General features: G+C 35.2%; 1 protein-coding gene across 3 annotated transcripts in view; it reads right to left on the bottom strand.

Moving 5' to 3' along the window:
• The window catches only part of ANGPT1 (angiopoietin 1), a 268,545-nt gene that overhangs the window by 51,033 nt on the left and 198,025 nt on the right, over positions 1 to 19,487 (bottom strand). For all 3 annotated transcript variants that reach the window (XM_082434317.1, XM_082434316.1, XM_082434318.1), the window contains exon 5: positions 5,026 to 5,153. In XM_082434317.1, coding sequence (XP_082290443.1) covers positions 5,026 to 5,153 — 128 coding nt within the window. The remainder of the gene's footprint in view (positions 1 to 5,025; positions 5,154 to 19,487) is intronic.

A 19,487-nucleotide genomic window follows, 5' to 3' on the forward strand; every position in this document is an offset into this window, starting at 1 on the left:
GTTTGGCACATACTAAGCTTTGTCATTAATCTCTTAGATTATCTCATCTCTACAGATGAGATAATATGTATTTATATTGTGCACTTATACTCTATGTATATAATATCTCATATATTATAACAGCTATTATATATATTTCACATAATTTATTATTTATAATTTATTATGAATAATATAGGACATATAAAGCCAAAATATATAGAAGTTCAATAAACTGTCCTTATGATTACAATTACCAGCTTCTTGTTAATAATACTGGCATCATCAATCTTTGAGCATGCTTTTTAGTGTACGTGTATATGTATATATATACATATATGTATATGTACATATATATATGAAGTTGGATTCATGCTAGCACACACACACAAAAGACCATGTTATTTCTAGTCAGAAGAAAAATAAAAAGCCTATGCTTAACAGATGAAGGAAGTTAAAAAAATTAGGTGGTTGGTTTCAAAAGATTTGAGATATGAAAGGACTTGAAAAGTTCCTTCGCCAATATGGTATGGTCTGTGCTATCTGGCAGTGCCCTTCCTGTAGACACAGGCCCCACTACATTTACTACGCCTGTTGTATTTATTGATCATATGACTTGGGCTTAACTCCATCCGAGAAAAGATTGAACTGGCTCCTATCCCAGGCAAGGTCAAAGCTTTCAAGCATTAAGTATCCTTTAACATAATATAACGATTTAAACCCAAACAAAAAGGGGAAATTTGATTCACATAGTTCTTATGCTTTTATGCTGTGTGCAAGTTGGAATGATTAACCTTGTGAGTGTTAATTATTTTTCCATAGCCTTAAATAAAAAAGGCTCAATACATTTGTTATAGTCCTTTTCCAAGAATAAGGGAAATTATAAATTCAGAAACAAATTTTTAAATATTTTACAATAATCAGAGTTATGATTTAATGGTTTGTTTTAGTGAATGAAACTAAGCTGGTAATAGTGCATTTGGTTTTAGAAACATGAAATAAAAGGAAAAATCCTATTCCCTACTACCATGCATGAAGGGAATTCAGAGAGGAAGATAACCACAAGCTATTAATAATGAAAAAAAGTAAAAAATAAATATATAAATGATCTAATTCTCATTTTCTATCTGCTTGAAAATTTTAATAGTCCTAGAAAACTGCCTTTGGCTTCCACGTCACATTTGAAAAGATAATACTCTTCTAACTTTTGCAGACATTCTTTCTTGGCAGGGAATGATGTCAGTCAAAACAACTGTGTAACAATTGTGTACACTTGCAACTCTCACTCTGCCTAAAATTAATAATTCTTATTAATAGTTTTTGTTAATTGCCTAAATAGGCCAATTTAATTGATTGATCCATATCTTATATCATACATAATTGAACTTCTTGTTTTGTTTTTATATAGGCTTGCCTTGAGTTTCTCACCCTTGCTAGAACTTCTGTAAGCACTAAAATGAGCAAAGTTTTTGTTAGGCATATCCACGATTAGCACCAAACTTTATAGCTCCGAAGTATAATCTACATGGAAGGGTGAAGGTCCGAAAGATGCATTTTCCAAGCACTTTTTATAGAACTGAGAGGATACCAATTATTTATATCAAAATAAGAAAAGAAAATGAGATTACTGGGTAGGAGGAAGTGGGATGGCTTACAATCAGAACATAATTTTCTGATAATAAACTCTTACCCGTGTCATTCACATAGGTTCCTATAAAAAATTATGAATGGTGCAGCTTCGGTCAATTCTAATATAAGTAATTATCCTACTTAGTCCCCTCTTAAGATGGTACAGTCTAGAGTTAATTCCTTTGTTACAAAGTCTGTGTTCAATATTTACTATGTGATTTGGGAAAGTTATTTTTCTAAAATAGGGATAATGGGAGCACCTATATCATAGAGTTATTGAAAGGAGTAAACAAGTGAGTATATATATATATAATGTGCTTAGAATAGAAGCTGGCAAACTGTAAATGCACAGTACTTTTGAACTATTATATTAATCAGTTTCTAAATTACACTGGGGAAGTTCACACAATATTTGTTCTTACTAATGTTGAGCTATGTGAATATAATAACGGATTTAAAACAAAACTTGCTACCTACCAGGAAGTGCAGGTGCATCAGCCTAAAGTATCCATCTCCATAACAGAACAATATTACTACTTGTGAGAGGATCGTGATCATAAAAGGGAAAGAATAAAGCAAGGGAATGAACACTTAAGTCAAGAAGGAGGCCACAAGTCTTTCTTCCTTATGGTCAGTTATCTCTCCCTCTCACCATGCTCTGCTATTATTTCCAATTAAACTAAATCTGATGACAGTACAAATGACATGTGAATTTCTCCTTCTTCCATCTGAAGCTCCATGGGGCTGTTTCTACAGTGATAAAATTTGCCTCTTACAGGCCTGTATTGATATGATTGCTAATCTGTTTGGGGTAATATTTTTCCCTGGGACTAAATCTAGTAAGTTTAATTTAGCAGGTATTTGGCATTTGTGGATTTAATATTTTAGATTTTCTTTTAAGAACAACACAGAAGCTCTATAATATGTAAAATTCATTATTTTGCAGAGGCATAAATTTAAATCATGTTATCCTTGTGAAACCAACATAGAAGTCAGCCACTGAACTAGTGAACTGGATGGATCCTCTAACCCACTCTTTCATGTAAATCTTTTAAAAAAGCAACTTAAATATATTTAAGTTTATAAGTTATTGTTCAAGTTTATGAGTTATTCAAGTTTATGAGTTATTCAAGATTATGAGTTAGGATACTTTTCTTCCACCCTAACAGAAGCAGTGCTTCTGCAAATAGCCTGTGCATTATTTGCATCTCAAAACATTTTGAACTAGAATAGAGTTATGAATTTACATGACTTAAATTTAATGGAATGATCAAACTTTACTTGTAATGCTCTCACTAAGGGTCACGTGGTAGTACTGGTGATGGACTGAAAAAGATTCTAAAAGTGTAAAAGTTAATCTAAAAACTTTAAAAATTATTTTATTTATATATTCATACATATAGAATTATTAAGAGTCTAAAAGGAGGGTCACAATATTTTTAGTTAACTTTATTTTTATAGTCATTATGTTAGAGGGGAAGTGACAATCATTTAGGGGTTCTTTCAGGTCTTGGGCAGCACAATAGGTAAATTGCAGAAAGTATTTATGTTAGCTCCACTCCTCTCTCCTAGGACAGTTTCTAACACACTTCACATGCCATCTGTATGGTGTGTCAGTGTGTGGGCGTGCATACATGCCTGTGCACATGAATTGAATTTAAACTTAAGTATGATTTTAAGATATCAGTAAGCAGAGTAGGAAGGCTTCATGTCATACGATCCAAAGGATTCAAAAAGCTCATTTTTACAATAAATTACCCTCTCCTCTTTACTCCTAAACTTGCTATTGTACCTTCACAATTTTTTTTTTTTTTTTGAGACATGGAACACCTGATTCAGTGAAATTTTGCACAGAAGCCCAAAATGAAATACAGTGAAACCAGACTTCTCTGGTAGGTGACCCAGGTAGCAATGTCCATAACTGCCTGCCACCTCTTTTACCCCCTGCACTTTCTCTATCTCTTCCCCCTGTTATAGGTCAGTATGGAAGACCGTTTTTCAGAAGAAAATTTTGTTCCAGCAAAGGGAAAAATCATTGAGCTAACTTAAACCACTAATCCTCACTGAAATCAGCAGAGAGGATAGTAGAGCCCAGACTCTCCCTCTTGACATATGTGTGACATCTGGCAAACTGGTCTCCATGATCCATTTCCCTCACCCATCAAAGGAAACTAACAATCAGAATGACTAAGTAAGTTAGGCTTACTTACTATATACTACACAGAAGTGTTGATATTATCATCAGCAGGTCATTTATTTATTCATTCATTTCAGCACATATTTACTGAGGACCTATTATGTGCCAGAAACTATTCTGGGTCCTGGGAAATCAAAGATAAAAGTAAAATCCTTGCCTCATAGAATTCTGGTAGTGAGAGAGTCATGCAAAGTTGCTTGAGGGAAACAGGGAAAGCCTTCCGAGAGCATTTGCACAGTACCCAGAGGAAATGGGGACAAAGGACTGGTAATTTAGGTGGGGCAATGAAAGGAGAAAAACTGTTCCATCTTTTGAGGATAAAGCACTGCAAGGGCAGGTGGTCCTCTTGGGGTCTTGAGCATCTGGCTGAAGTTTTTTATATGTTGAAAAACAGGGCTTTCCTCAAGGCTCTCCATAAACCCTACTTCAAACAGCCTCTATCACTACACTTCTACAGTATGTTATAATTTCTGTGTAATTGTCTGTCTTCACCACTACACTGGGAACTGTTTTATATTATGTCCCTAGTCATTTACTGACAAATAAATGACATACACTTAATATGTATTGAATGAAGGAATGGATGGATGATTTGACGAATAAATAGGGAGAAAGAGTATATAGAGGAGGTGTGACAGCAAGACAGTGTTTTCTTACTTCAGAGTTTACTTTGGATCCTGTTCAATATACTGATGAAAACTATCCTCCAACACACTCTTTTAGGTAAATATGAAAAGCAAATCCTTTCAAGATTATGTGTTAAGATCAAATATGTTTCTCTACCCTAATAGGAGCAGTGGTTCTAGAAACATGTCCCTAGCTCTCTCTCCACGGTATTTGAACTGTAGATGATGTGTACCATCTGGGTCCTTGGGACTTTGGAAGATGGTTCCTAACTCATCTCCATGCACTTGAAGTATATGTGACTTCAACATGTAATCTGTACAAGGCAAGCATTTATGAACAATGGGACATTCCAGGAATGAGCAGAGGGTAAATGGAAAACTTTGTGTGAAATAGGGATGGGATATGTGAGGGTTGGAAGAGGTCTGTACAATAGGGTTTTCATCTTTTATGGACCTGGGAAACAGAGTATCTTTGGGAGAAAAGAGCTCAGGCACATATATTTTCAGTTTAACAAGCCCACAAATCAATCTGATTATTCAGCAATTCAACTAGGATCTGCTTTACATCTCATAAACAAACACTTCTGGTTTTACCTTTTTGGGTTCTGGCATATTATTAATATAAATAGTGTAGATTCCACTTTTATTAAAACCAGCTTGATATACATCTGCACAGTCTCTAAATGGCTTTTCTTCCTCTTTTTTTCCTCCCTTTAGTAAAACTGCAAAAACAAAACAAAACAAAAAAAGATTGCAATATGTGAATATCAGTACCATTAGTGCCCAAATGGACTCCAAGTATAGGTAAGCAAGTCTTCATTTCCTCCAAACAAATGTCAATGTTGCATTTATTGAAAAATCAATCATAAGAACAATACTAGATTTTGAGGTGACTCACAGAATTACAAAACTATAGGAAAAATATGTGATCAGTTTATAACTGAATACTTTTTATATTTTGCTTAATTTCTAGTTTTTTTCTCTATCACTTCCAAAACATCAACTCAAGGGACAAGTAACCTGATCATGTAATACCTGCAATTGGTAACAATTTCGTCAGTGTTTCTCTAAAATTTCTAAAACGTTCTTACCTACATTTCACAGGAAAGTTTGAAAAATGCTAAAGCATTTTTGGAGGAGGGAGAGGTGAAGATAAATTCAAACATAAAAATAAAATATGGAGGTTTAAGATGCTAAAAGAAGGTTGTACTGTTTTTCTGTGGCTTTATATTGAAGAGCTCCTAGAAATTTTTATTTTTTAAAAACTCTCAAAATAATTAAAAGGTAGAAAGAAGTCTCTGATCCAATTTAACTATCTAGAATGAAAAGGGAAGTAAACGTTGGTTTTTATTTAATGGTCTGAAGTTAAACTATCAGGTGGATGACACACAAATAGAAGAACAAAAATTAGGGCTTCCCTGGTGGCGCAGCGGTTGAGAATCTGCCTGCTAATGCAGGGGACACGGGTTCGAACCCTGGTCTGGGAAGACCCCACATGCCACGGAGCAACTAGGCCCGTGAGCCACAACTACTGAGCCTGCACGTCTGGAGCCTGTGCTCCACAACAAGAGAGGCCACGATAGTGAGAGGCCCAAGCACCGCGATGAAGAGCGGCCCCCGCTTGCCGCAACTAGAGAAAGCCCTAGCACAGAAACGAAGACCCAACATAGCAATCAATCAATCAATCAATCTTTAAAAAAAAAAAAAAAAAAAAAACCACATGGGCTTCTCCAGCTCTGGAGGAGGATTCAACTTTAAAAAAAAAAAAAAAAATTAATAAGATTTGAAATTAAGTTATATAGGTGGAAGACCTCAGTAAAAGCTGGAAGTCAAGTGGAAAAAGAAATTTAATTAGAGATAATCTCTACTGAGAGGAACTTTATTTCATTCATTGAGCTTCATCCACTATTAAGTTCTTATTAACGAGATCAAAATACAAAAATGACTCATTTAATGGTCCTCAGCTAAAGATATAGGTGGTATCTTCATGAAGTATTTATGATTTAGTATTTTCTAATAAATACATGTTATTTTAGCAGTTTGCTTCATTAGCCTTTTTTTGAAGTTAAGACTAAGAATATTTTATAATCTTGCCCTTAAAGTCTCTGGTTACTTAATAATTATCTGCTTTCAATCACTCTGAGTCACTATGGTATTTAAAAATAATAATATCAAAGGTAAGCTATAAATCAGTGCTCTTAAAATGATTTTAAATGTTCTAACAATCTAAAATACTAACCTGATTTATATTTGACACATGGTGTTACTAATTTATAGGTAATTAAAAATTAACAGTCTAATCTTTGTAGAAAGAATGACTATCTCAATATAAATATTTCAAATTTTCAAAAATTACTATGGTTCAAGGAAATGAAATACCCATGTCATATATGTTGCTATAACAAAAATATAGAATTATAACATTTAATAGCATTATGGTTCTCTACATAGCTCCTGTTTGCACAAGTGGTTTTGCCTACTTATATTAAAAGCTACTTCTAAACACCACCCATCACAATTGCAATATCAGGGACTTCCCTGGTGGCACAGTGGTTAAGACTGCATGCACCCAATGCAGGGGGCCCAGTTTTGATCCCTGGTCCGGGAACTAGATCCCACTTGCATGCCACAACTAAGGAGCCTGCCTGCCAGAACTGAGGAGCCCATGTGCCACAACTAAGAAGCTGGTGAGCCACAACTAAGCAGGCCGCCTGCCATAACTAAGACCTGATGCAACCAAATAAATAAATATTTAAATAAAAACACACACACAAAAAACAATTGCAATATCAACACAAAATAAGTAATCAGAGGACTAACATCATATGATGGTGAAGAAGCATTGCACAGAATGTATGCAAATAGCAATTAAAAATGAATATTTATATATTAAGAAGCTACTTTTAATGGCATTGGGCATGTCAATGGATTATATAAAGGTCTTGTTTTCAAAAACAAGACCATGTCAATGCATTTCACTTGTGCTTACTTATTTTAAGCTAGATGGACTATTATTTTTCTAAAACAAAACCTTCCTAAATTCTAAATGCTTGCTCTTCTGTTGAAAATAACCAAATCAGATGCAAAAAAAAAAAACGCTGTAAAGAAATACTAACTAAAATTTATAATCCCTTGAGAGGATGAACAAACAGGAAGATGTGGTCAAGAGGAATTCAACGGTAAACCCATTTTTCTTTTTTGGGTGAGAGGTGGGGAAAATCATTTATCTAAAGAAAGAGAAAATGCTTTCTTGTTCAATGTACCACTTCCTGCCCTCCCCTATTTAGTTATGTAAGGAGAATGCATTCCCTTCCCACTTCTCTGCCACCTCTCTTCCCCTTTTCTTTTCCTCTTCAGGATGATGTGGGTGAAAAGACTGTTGTGTGGGAAGAGGGAAGCTATTTCACACACTTTTTCAATAACACAGAAAAAAGGAAAAAGTTGGATACTATCTTATTTTTCTGGAAACTAACTTATAAAAATGTTCAAACTATGAATGTAAGTCTTATAACTGGCAAAATGGTTTGAGGAGTCTACCATAAAAGGTACTATTAGTGCTGTGGTTATACTATGGATTCGTTGTCATTGTGGCAACATATCTGATATAGATGTTTCATTTTCTTGAAATATAGTTTCATATTTTTGAAAAATTGAAATACATTCTTTCCAGATGATTAGACTGCTTGTTTTTAATTACTTACTAATCAGTAATATTATGCTTGAAAGTTTGATCCAGGCTACATTTTAGAGTAATACAGCATTTAAAAGCAATTTAAAAGTTTCATTCAGAGCTTACCTTTAATATTTGTATTATATTCTATGGTCTGAAGACCCCTTCTATAAGAGTAGATTGACTTTCAGAGTTTTTCTTTTTTTTTTAATCTATAAAGTGGGGAACTTATACATATCTCTGAGGCAAGTATGTGAATTACATAATGCAGAGTGACTGAATTATAATAAGTGCCAAGAAATGGTAGTTATTGCTGTTATGGTAATAATGATATCATCAATGGCAACATTATATTATTATTCTTTCTTATGGAAAGGACACTCAGGCTGTGGAAGGCTAGCCAACCCACCCAATGGAGTGGTGGATGCTGCTGTCGTCTACCCTCAAATATAAATACTGTAGCTGACTAAATGCAGGGAAGTTACAATTGACTGGTTACATTTAGGATTATATTGAGCTGGCCTCTCCTTGTCAGAGTTGGCTAATAATTGGCTTATTTCATTCATTGACTACATCAAGTCACACCATTGTTAAGTTTAAGTGTAAAATACCCAGGTAAACTAATCTTGCTGTATACTGTAAGCTTTATTTATTAAGAATTAAAGATTATTTCAGATGAAATGATATATGATGTATATACCAATATGTTGATTGTAGAGATTTAATCTCCTAGCTTCAATTTTCATGCCTATTTTCTTTGTTAAGTATTGGAGAATTCTGAATGCAGTGTTATGATTTGATATTGTAAAACTGGACACACAGTAAACATTTTAAAACACAGAAAGGCAATAACAAAGATGAATTAACTGAACATTGCAAGTGTCAGAACTAAGGATACATTTTTGTAGGAGGTCTTGAGATTCAGCAAGATGGAAGATAATGCCTGGAGGAATATAAGATAAATGACAAGAGACAAACATGGAAAACCTGATGGAAGAAGATAAAAGATGCATCAACTGGACAGAGCAGGGAGGAGCAACCCTGATGCTTGATATAGGTGTTTTAGCTATCTGTAAAAGTGGTTTAACCTATAATAATACACTGGTTTAAAAGCATGAATTCTTAAAAAATGATCTTTACATCTAAAAGTTCCGTCTTTGACCACATACTCTTATTTTTTCCTCTCCCATTCTTTAATTCTTAATGAGTTTGTCTTTCTTCTAATTGAGAGTCTAGATCCCCACCATTACTATCCACCTCTTCCTAGCCTCCTTTTTCTTTCTTCCTACCTTCAGTCTGAGAGTGAGGCATTTAAGCACGGTTCAGGTGGAATTGCTAGTGCCCTCCTTCCACTGTCCTTTCATCCACTAACCCCTTGTATGGGTAAATCCTGACCCAAGGAAGGACATTTATTCACATTCTCACCCCCATTTCTAGACTGCAAACACTAAAGTGAGGCTATTTAATACCACTGAAATGTGTACTTTCTAAACTCAGCTGTGTTCTCTATGCTTCTCAGTCGAACCCTTGGTCATTTCTAACAGACTTTTTATTACATTTCCTGAAAAGCGTATTTCAAATCTTTCTACTTTTTTCAAGATTAAATCTCACTCCTGTCTTCTCTATTTATATATGACCTTGTTTTATGGTTTACTATGACGATCAAAACCATTTAAAATAAGTCTCCTCTACCTTTTTCCTCTACAGAAGTTGTCTTTGCCTATCTTTCCCCTTGCCTTTTGTGTTGACCTCTCTTAGTCCCTTTTCTACTTCTCTAATTGTCCTTTCTCTTTCCTCTTCATTGGGTTCTGTTCCTCTCCTCACCTACCAATAGATGTTCACCAAGATTCTATTCTTGGATCTCTATTCCTTTTTCATCTGCTCTTGTTGCAAACTATCTTCTATGGCTTCAAACTTTTACACAGATTTCTAAGATACAAGCATTTCTGACACCATGTATTTGCTTCTCTCATGACCTCCGGATCCTCATTTCTACTTGCCTGTTGAGCAGTTCCTGATGCAACCCCAACTTTCATTTGTTTAATGTTACCTAATATTTTCTTCCGAAACCGGTGTTCTCTTTTTCTCTTACTGATCCCACTATCCTTCCTCAGTTGTCATCGTTAAAAATTAATGAAAGCCTAAATATAAGATAAATAGACTGAGGCTTTTAATTTGTCTCTCAATTTAAAAGACTGCCTCCTGTCCCTTCTTAGTTTAACCCATCCTATATTAACAATTTCAGTAAATATTGATTAAACATCTGCTATTTGCATGACTTTTTCAAGACAATGGAGATACAGACGTAAGAAAACCACAACCCGTCCTTAATGTGATCACAGTCTGATGAGAGAAAGACCCATTAGCAGGTCTTCCATAATATCTCATGATAGCTATACCTATGATTAGTATCTTCCATGATAGGGAAAAACCCAACTCAAGCTGGCTGGAGCAAAAAGATAATTTATTGAATCATGTAATTCAACAATCTAGGATAGAGCTTTAGGGAAAGCATGATCAGGTTTCAAACAGTGTGATCAGGAATTGGTTTACTTATCTTTTTCTTGACTCACTTGTTGCTGACTCTCTACCTGGTCACAAGATGGCCAGCAACAGCTTCTCAGTCTAATGTTACCAGTTTAAATATAATACCAAACAGAGATAATGCACACAATTGCTGTTTTGGAGATATGTATCAAGTGCATTGAGAGTAGGTGCAGAGACTACACTCTATTTCTGACCAGGTAGACTTGGGGAAGGCTGTTCAGAAGAGATAACACCTGAATGAATAAAACATGTAAAAAAGCTATCTGAACTAAATTTTAAGAGCTTGGTATGCCAGTTCAAAGACTTTACCCACATCAATATCAGCAAATAAATCTTAGGAAAGTCTTAGGAAGGAATCATTATTCATCCCTTATCTATGCAACCAAATCTCTGTGATCTAAAGGGAAAGAACAGGGACATAAGCAGGTGCATGTCTGTCTTTCACCAGCCGACATTCAGTCAATGAGCAACCTGAGACGCTGACTCCAGCAGCTGTTAATTTTATCTGGTCCTTGCCTTCATTTGCCTACTCAATTCCAACCCAGACGGCATATCTACCACTGGGCTGACTTGAGGGAAGAACCATGAAAGCTAAGGCAGAGGGTCACTTCAATTCAGATGAACCCTCAAGAGAAAACTTCCTGGAATGTGGAATTCGTAATTCTGAGTCTCAGAAAACCTAGTAGAAAATGCAAAAGACAATTAGCCTTGCTACCAGAGACAATATAAAAAGCAGGAGCCCTTGATCCTACTTAATTCCTAATAAGTTGCTATAAAGGGATCAATTCTTCAGTTATTCTTTTTAAATCTTAGATGTGGCTAATCATTCATATCTCTCCAGTATTTAGCAAACATCAGAATGTATGCAGACCATGTTATTGGTTTAAGGATATTTCTTGTGGTACTTTTTGGACCATTAGCATTAAGGAGATCATAGTACAAGGAACTGACCCTAGCCCCTGATTTTCAACACAACAGGTCACTGAAGGTAACTGAACGTACAGATGAGCAAAATGGCATATCTGACAAGGTGCAAACAAGCAAAAAGCTGATTGATTAGATTCTCTAGTCTTCAACCAGGTGTGTGCATATTTCATGGAAAGGCCATTTAAGAAATTCCGTGGTATCCTAATTTACTTGAAAGGACTTTTAGAAGTAGAAGAAGGTAATATTTTGCATTTCAAGGGTGTAGAAAATATGTTTAAAGGTTTGTAGGCAATATTCAATATTTCAATATTTTGTGGGTGGGTGAGGAAGACTTACCAATGATTTCATAAATACGTATCACATATGTATAGCTATAAAAACACATATGAGTTTTAAGCTTATAAATTAAAACTTTCAGAATTGGTATTTTATTTCATATAAAATATATGCATATGAACCTAAATATCTGTGGGTTGATAACTCAGCATGATTGTTTTTAACCTACAAAAATGGCAATTACCTATTTTTTTAATCTAATATATATATATAACATAAATTGCTATGTCACAATATAATAAACATATTTATAAATACTTTCAATCTGAAGTCTTCGGTTAAGTAGTTAAAGGCTTCCTTTTTAAAAATCTACTATTCCTTTTCCTTTTAACTGTGGTATAAGGGAACACTTGAACATTGTTTACTTGCTGCACTATTATTTTAATTAAATTTTTTGTAAAAAGAACTGTTTTTATTCTACTTTAAATTCTTTATGTGTATATATTTTGTAGATAATATGTAAAATCTTAACTATCATCTTGGTGGAAATATAATAATCATGATCATAATAAAATCAACTAGCATTCATTGAATACTAATTATGTGCTCAACTCTGAATTTCTCATGCTAAGTATGTTTTACATGCTTCATTTCATTTCACACTCATAAACATCTTATGAGATGGATTTGTCAATATGTCATTTTATATATGAGAAAACTGAAACTCTGAGATGCTATCTAACTTCACCAAAGCTTATAAGTAGTGGAAGTCTTTAACTGTAAAGCCAAAACTACTTCTTACTGGCTTCTAAAGTAATGTCAAACCCAAATAGAACTCTAATACGTTATTTGTCACAATACTTAGCTGAAAAGGTCCCACCCTCGGGGCTTAGGTGAATCAGGACAGGCCTTAATTATGAATGGGTATAGGCTCTTCTCATGGAAGCAGGAAGTATGGGAAGAATGACAGGAGGCAGAAATGACAAGAAAGAAGAAAAATGTTGAGATGAAGGTAGACGAGAGGAACAGGTAGCAGAATTTCTGTGAGACGGGAGCTCTCAGCAGCAATATGAAGCAGTGATGGCCCACAACTTCAAAAGCAAACAGAGGATTAGGAAGTAAGAGGTCCCTGAGCAGCCACATTGGATTTAATAATGTCCATACCCTAAAAGTCATGCTGATCAGGATTTACCCCCATTAGTTTTAGATATTATTCTCAGAAGCCTAATTATTGATCCCCCAGCCTATGGACCATTTGCTAGCAGCTACAAGTTTAGAGGAGGGCTGGTTGGGAAGGTGACAGTGGGCATATGTCTGTGTTTGTGCTCATCTTCTAGAATCAGGCCTGAAAACAATGAGAAAATTGATAACTAAAAGCTTTTTTGTGCGTATGAGGAAAAAATAGTAATTTTTTTAAAGTAGGCAAAAATAAGAAATGATAATAGTTTGGGCAATATATAACACAAGGGATAAATTATATACTTTTAGAAAGGCATCATGGTATTATGGTGTAAATTAATTCATGCTGATGATAATGAATTGAATTATTAGAAAAAGCTTTTATGAAAACACTGCAGAAAATTTGCCATTATGATATTTAAAAATTTTCTTAAAATTTTACTACTTAAAGAGATACATTATATGGAAAATACATTACTCATTACATATAATTGTAGGTAAATATATACATTTAAAAATTTTTATCTGTCTTTAATTTTTTGATTCTTACAAAGGAGTCATATTTAAAATAAGCCCTACACCCCTGCAATCAACTGTTCAGAGAATTTTTTTTTTTTTTAACATCTTTATTGGAGTATAATTGCTTTACAATGGTGTGTTAGTTTCTGCTGTATCACAAAGTGAATCAGCTATACGTATACATACATCCCCATATCCCCTCCCTCTTGCATCTCCCTCCCACCTTCCCTATCCCACCCCTCTAGGTGGTAACAAAGCACCGAGCTGATCTCCCTGTGCTATTGAGACGTATAAGGTACATAAATGATTAAATCCATGTGGACATGCATAGTACCCTATGTCATATGTGGATTGCTAATTTTATGGTACTTGTTTCAGTGTGGAATAATGAAACGTGAAGTAATTCTACATATTTCTATTTTTGTTTGATTAGTGTATTTAAATAAATTTTCTAACACTCTGCTAATGTGAAGTGACTCACATATGTAACTGAATGTATACAATGCATATTACACTTAGAGCAACTAAGAATGAAAAAAAATTACTAAAAGTTGAAGATGGATTTACACACAATCTTTGTTTAATCAAGTGATCATTCGCTTTTTATAAAATTCATTTCTGTGTTTTCCCTTTGGGCACCCTGATGGGCAGTTATGAGTGCTACATGATCCTTGCCATTTGTTCAGAAGGTCATTTCATTAACAAAGATATTTCAGGTGTTTCATGTGTGTTAATTTCCCATGTAATGTCTTCAGCCTGACTGGAATATACTGATTTTGAATAAATGATTTCTCACACATGTGGGAAGACTTAAAGGGCATCTTTTGTGCTCTGAGTGGACAAATAATTGATTTCAGCAAAAGCCGTTAAAAATGGAATGAAAGTCCTTGGGCAATGCTGTAAAACATGGAGAGTAGTTGCCAGATGCTTTTGAAAACTGACAAAAAAAATGCCACTTTGAAGTTTTAAATAAATAAAGGCTGACTGTCACCATAGGTATGTCACTTTGGTTCTTACTCTTGTGGTGAGATATACTTGATGAATACTACTTTCCTACCTGGGGGTATACATGGGATTCTACTCTAACTTTGGGTTTCCTCAGTCATTATGAGTGACACAAAATCAAGAGAAGATATGGAATGATTGATAGGAGTCATAAAATGCATGAGTTTGTCTAGGACACCAGGCAAACTCTAAGGCGTGTAGTACTTTTATGTTAAGCAACGTGGCAGCAGCACTGGGGCTTAAAGTCAGTTGTCCTTCTTCCTGTTCTATCTAGGCTACCATGCCCGCCCTCTTGATGGCATACGTCATAGCTGCTTCAAGACACTGGGGAGGAAACCATCTCAATCTAAGTCCTAGTTCTAGGGACATGGGCTGGATTAATTTTGGTTAAGATTTGGTTTATTTGTGCACTTGCGAGTGTGTACATGGGGCCAAAGCAACCGGCAAAACCTTCCTTTAGAACAAAATTGTCACTTAAAATTAAACCCACAGTTCAGATTCATTGTTCCAAAGGAACTCACACTGATTGTGAAAACAGAATGTTCACACCTAAAATTAATTATGAGTACACTTAAAGACATGATAAAATTAAAAGAGGTTTGACTTAATTGGTATTAAATTTAATAATTTAACTTTATCATAAATTCATCAAAAATTTTATGACTTATTTATCTATTCTTGGTAGGTCACATATTAGTGTGATTCCTTACCAGAGATGGTCCCACTCAGAATGTGAACATCCAAGCCAGTAGTAGGATGAGATTCCAATGTACTTAGAAGCAGTCATATTGTTGGTATTCTTTAGTTGAAAATAGATGATGAGCTCCCATAGGAAGCTAAAAAAAATTTTTTTAAATTAATTAATTAATTTTTGGCTGTGTTGGGTCTTCGCTGCTGCACGTGGGCTTTCTCTACTTGCGGCCAGCGGGGGCTACTCTTTGTTGCGGTTTGCGGGCTTCTCATTGTGGTGGCTTCTCTTGTTGCGGGGCACGGGCTGCAGACGTGCGGGCTTCACTAGTTGTGCCGCACAGGCTTAGTTGCTCTGCAGCACGTGGGATCTTCCTGGAACAGGACTTGAACCCGTGTCCCCTGCATTGGCAGGCGGATTCTCAACCACTGCGCCACCAGGGAAGCCCTCTAAAAATGTTTTTAATCATCAGTTTTAAAGCTTCTTAGCATTGGACTTTTAGAAAAAATCTTAAGCTAAAAGTCAATATTTTGTTTATATATATTTAAGCCCAACCATATAGTTGCAACATTTTTCAGGGTTTATTTTTCCTCTGTTCTTAAAGCATAAGAGATTTTATAAGGGTTTCACTCTATGGTTCCTGTGATATACACATACTGAATGATGTTAATAGAATGTTTTTTCCTTACTTTCTCTCTGAGTAATTATAGGTGCTATTTGGCTTAGTACAAAGTACCATAGCTTATCTGTAACTAGTATCCACTGTCCCATTTTGTCTCTGGACTTAGAAAAAAAAAACTGTTGAATTGGACCTGAGTATCGATGAGTCCAGGAAATGATTTAGTTAAAATTCTATTCAAAATATTTTGTGCTTCTTTGCTTTAGCCAACCAGGCCATGAAAGCACAAGAGAAGAAGGAACAGGGTTTGTTCATAGTAATGTTAGAACATCAAGGCAACACTCCTTTTTTCATGGCCTTTCACCCTGGTAACTTCCAGGCCCAGCTGGAATCAGGGGATATCCCTTTCCATTTCAGACAGTTTTGTTTCTGAAATTGAAACTCTAATTCCAAAAGAGAATTAACCACAAAATTTCAAATCTCCCCCAAAAGATGTGGTTTAGAAATAGTTCATGGGAGAGGTCAAGGACTGTATTATTTTTTATTTTGTTATCATTAGTTTGGCTATCTGCTATTCACACAATTTTTTTTTTTTTTTACGGAAATTACGACTTTTCAAAAGGCAGATAACACGCTCCATCAAAAAGGAGAAACATACCATTTCCAAAAATAAATAGTCACTTTCCCCTTAAGCCATTAGGTTTTGTGAAAGGAAGTGCTAGAAGTGTGGTTCATTTTAAGGAAATTGTAAATGTTTGACATATAATTTTCTGTCAAGATAAAGCACTTCCCTCATTAAATGGAAACAAGTGCTCACTGTAGTGTTCAGCAAATGACTTCCTGTATTTTTCTTTCTCTTTCTACCTAATGTTAAAACGTGCATTACAAGTAGTCAACGATAACCAAGTAGTTTACTAAGTCAATAAAAATGATATTTTCTATTTTTATCAATGTTTATATGAGTAACATTCAAAAAGTTTTAATTTCCTCCCATCATTTGTGATGTTTTTAAGAGTTGTTCTTAACTCAAGGGACTTGCAGGAGTTCAAACTATCTCGTCCCTTGACTGAATGATTTACTTCACAAACTCAGTAGACACTGCATAGGAGGTAAATTTCTTTCAGATGGTAGAATTATTCTGAGAGCAGAGCCAAATGTCCCCTCAGCACTGGAAAGGAAGCAAATGCCTCATTTCCCCTTTTCAGAAGGCCAGAAGACCGAAAATAATGATCAAACGTTTTGTACCACTGCAATCAGCCTCTGGGAAAGATACTTCAAACCAAATAATTGAGATCACTTAAAAATTTTTAGTATTAATCATTATCTCTTTCACATGATCTGAAAGAAACTTTTAAAATAAACTTCAAGAGAAGCTCCTTATGATTTGAAATTTTTATACTTCATATTAAGGAACTAAGTATATAAACATGCTCATGTCTCTTGGTATTTAAGTTTCTTTTATTCCTCCCTATTCTCTGTGCTTCTCTACCCAAAACTGATATCTACCCTTTCACATTCAACATTTGGATGTGGGTAGACAACATTTTCTGCTTTTACTTCATCTTACTCATTTTAGTCTTCAATCTATGCAACTGAGCTCTACAGTTCACTCAAACTCTCCCTATAGAAGGTAACATCCCAGTTCCAAAGTTCACTTCAGTCTGTTTTTTCATTTGACCTTTCTGCTTATTTGCCACTAAAATAAGACCCTTCATAACAGTCTTTTCTCTCTACTATAACCCCTATTTTGGTCTCCTTTTTTCAGCCCCCTAAAGAACTCCCAATTTTCTGTCTTTGATTTTACATTCTTATTATTTTAAAGTGAGTTCATAATATATTATGCAATTTCTATATGCTAAATATTTCTGTAATTCATTCTGTAAATTCTCTGAAATTGTGCATAGATTTGTGCCTGGGTATTTGCACTAAGTAGGAAAGAAAAGTAGATTAGTTTTCATCAGATTCTTGAATGGATTTATAACCCCTAAATGGCTGAGTCATTGCTTTATACACACTTTCAATGATTTCATTTGCTGCATGGCCTTACCAATTATCTCCTCTGAGGACACACCAATCTACATGCTCATCAGGATTTTACTGCTGAACTCCTGACTCTCATTCCCCTACCTTCCAGAGTCTAACTGTCCCATAGTCACCTAAGTCCAATGCCTCAAACTAGATCTTCCCCCCAGAGCCTGTTTCTCTTCACATGTTGCTGATTTTAAGAAATATCATCAAAATTAGTCAACCCAGAAACTTGGAATTTATAATATATTCGAGTCTACTTCTAAATAAGTGGTTATTTCTTGTTGATTCTAATTCTTCTTTATTCACAAATTTCCCCTTCACTTGCCTTTCCATTTGCCCTTGTTTGAACCTGACCCCATTATTTCTCTCCCAGAAGATCCTTTTGAGAATCTGATGAAAACCACCTTCAATCTACCTTTTCTCCCTATCATAGTATGATGGATAATGTACAGACTCAAGAACCAGACTCTATGGGTTCAAATCTCAGCTTGTTCACTTGCTAGTACTGTAATATTTGGGAATTATTTACCTTCCCGTGCTTAATTTCATTATCTGTCATATAAGGTTAATAATAGCACTTAGCTTATAGAGTTGTTATCATAATTAAATGATATGCAAGGGGCTAAGAAGATTGGCTCATACTCTCTAAGTATTTGTTAATATTTTAATAATGGCAAAATAGCCACCTGGTCCCTCTGTTTCCAGGCTTGTCAACTTTCTGATGCATTGTTCCTACGTTGTGACTGGGGTGATCTTTCTAAAATGATAAGGTCACCATTGTCCTTATATACTGACAATGACGCCTCACTGCTTTCAAGGAAAAAATTCAGCTTCTTTGATCTCCCTCTGTGGATCTTTCTAACCTCGTCTGCCCCTGCTCTCCTGCCTTTGATTATGAGAATTAGGTTATGCATTTAGGTGTACACCCCTCACACCCAGTCTCATGACTCCTGGCAAATATACATGTTTATGCTCTCTAGAGTATCCTGTTTTCTTCATTTTGAATACTTAGCCACTGTCTCCCCATTAGAGCCATCCTGCCTATGTTCTAATCCTGGATCAACCTTTCCAGCTATGTAACCTTAGGAAAATACTCAAGCTGCCTGTGGAATTTATAAAATGGGGCTAACCATAGTAGTTCCCTCAAACTGCTATTGTGAGGACTAACTAAGTTAATACCCATAAAGCTTAAGCAATGCCTGCATCATAATAAGCATAATAAGCATCAAAAAAGCTTAAGCAATGCCTGCATCATAATAAGCATTCAACAAAAGCCTTGAGAAGACTCTGCAGATGCGGGATTCTGCCCTCATCCTTCTGCCTCTATCATGATTTTAACATTCCTCCTGTGTGTTTCACTAGTCCCCTGGCACCCTGGCCTCACCACTAGCAAACAATTACAGAATATAATTGTTTGCTTACCTATCTCTTTCCCCACCAAATTCTAGTTTTCTTGAAGCCACGGACAGTACATCTTTTCTCTCTTCTCAGTTGTCTGAACAGTATCTGGCATGTTATAGGAACTCAGCAAATCTTCGTTAAATAAAAATGGATGGATATCCTTACCCCCAGAAGAGAATCTGAAACCAAATAGTTGC

The sequence above is a fragment of the Balaenoptera physalus genome (assembly GCF_965194825.1).
Source record: "Balaenoptera physalus genome assembly, chromosome: 17".
NCBI classification, from domain to species: domain Eukaryota; kingdom Metazoa; phylum Chordata; class Mammalia; order Artiodactyla; family Balaenopteridae; genus Balaenoptera; species Balaenoptera physalus.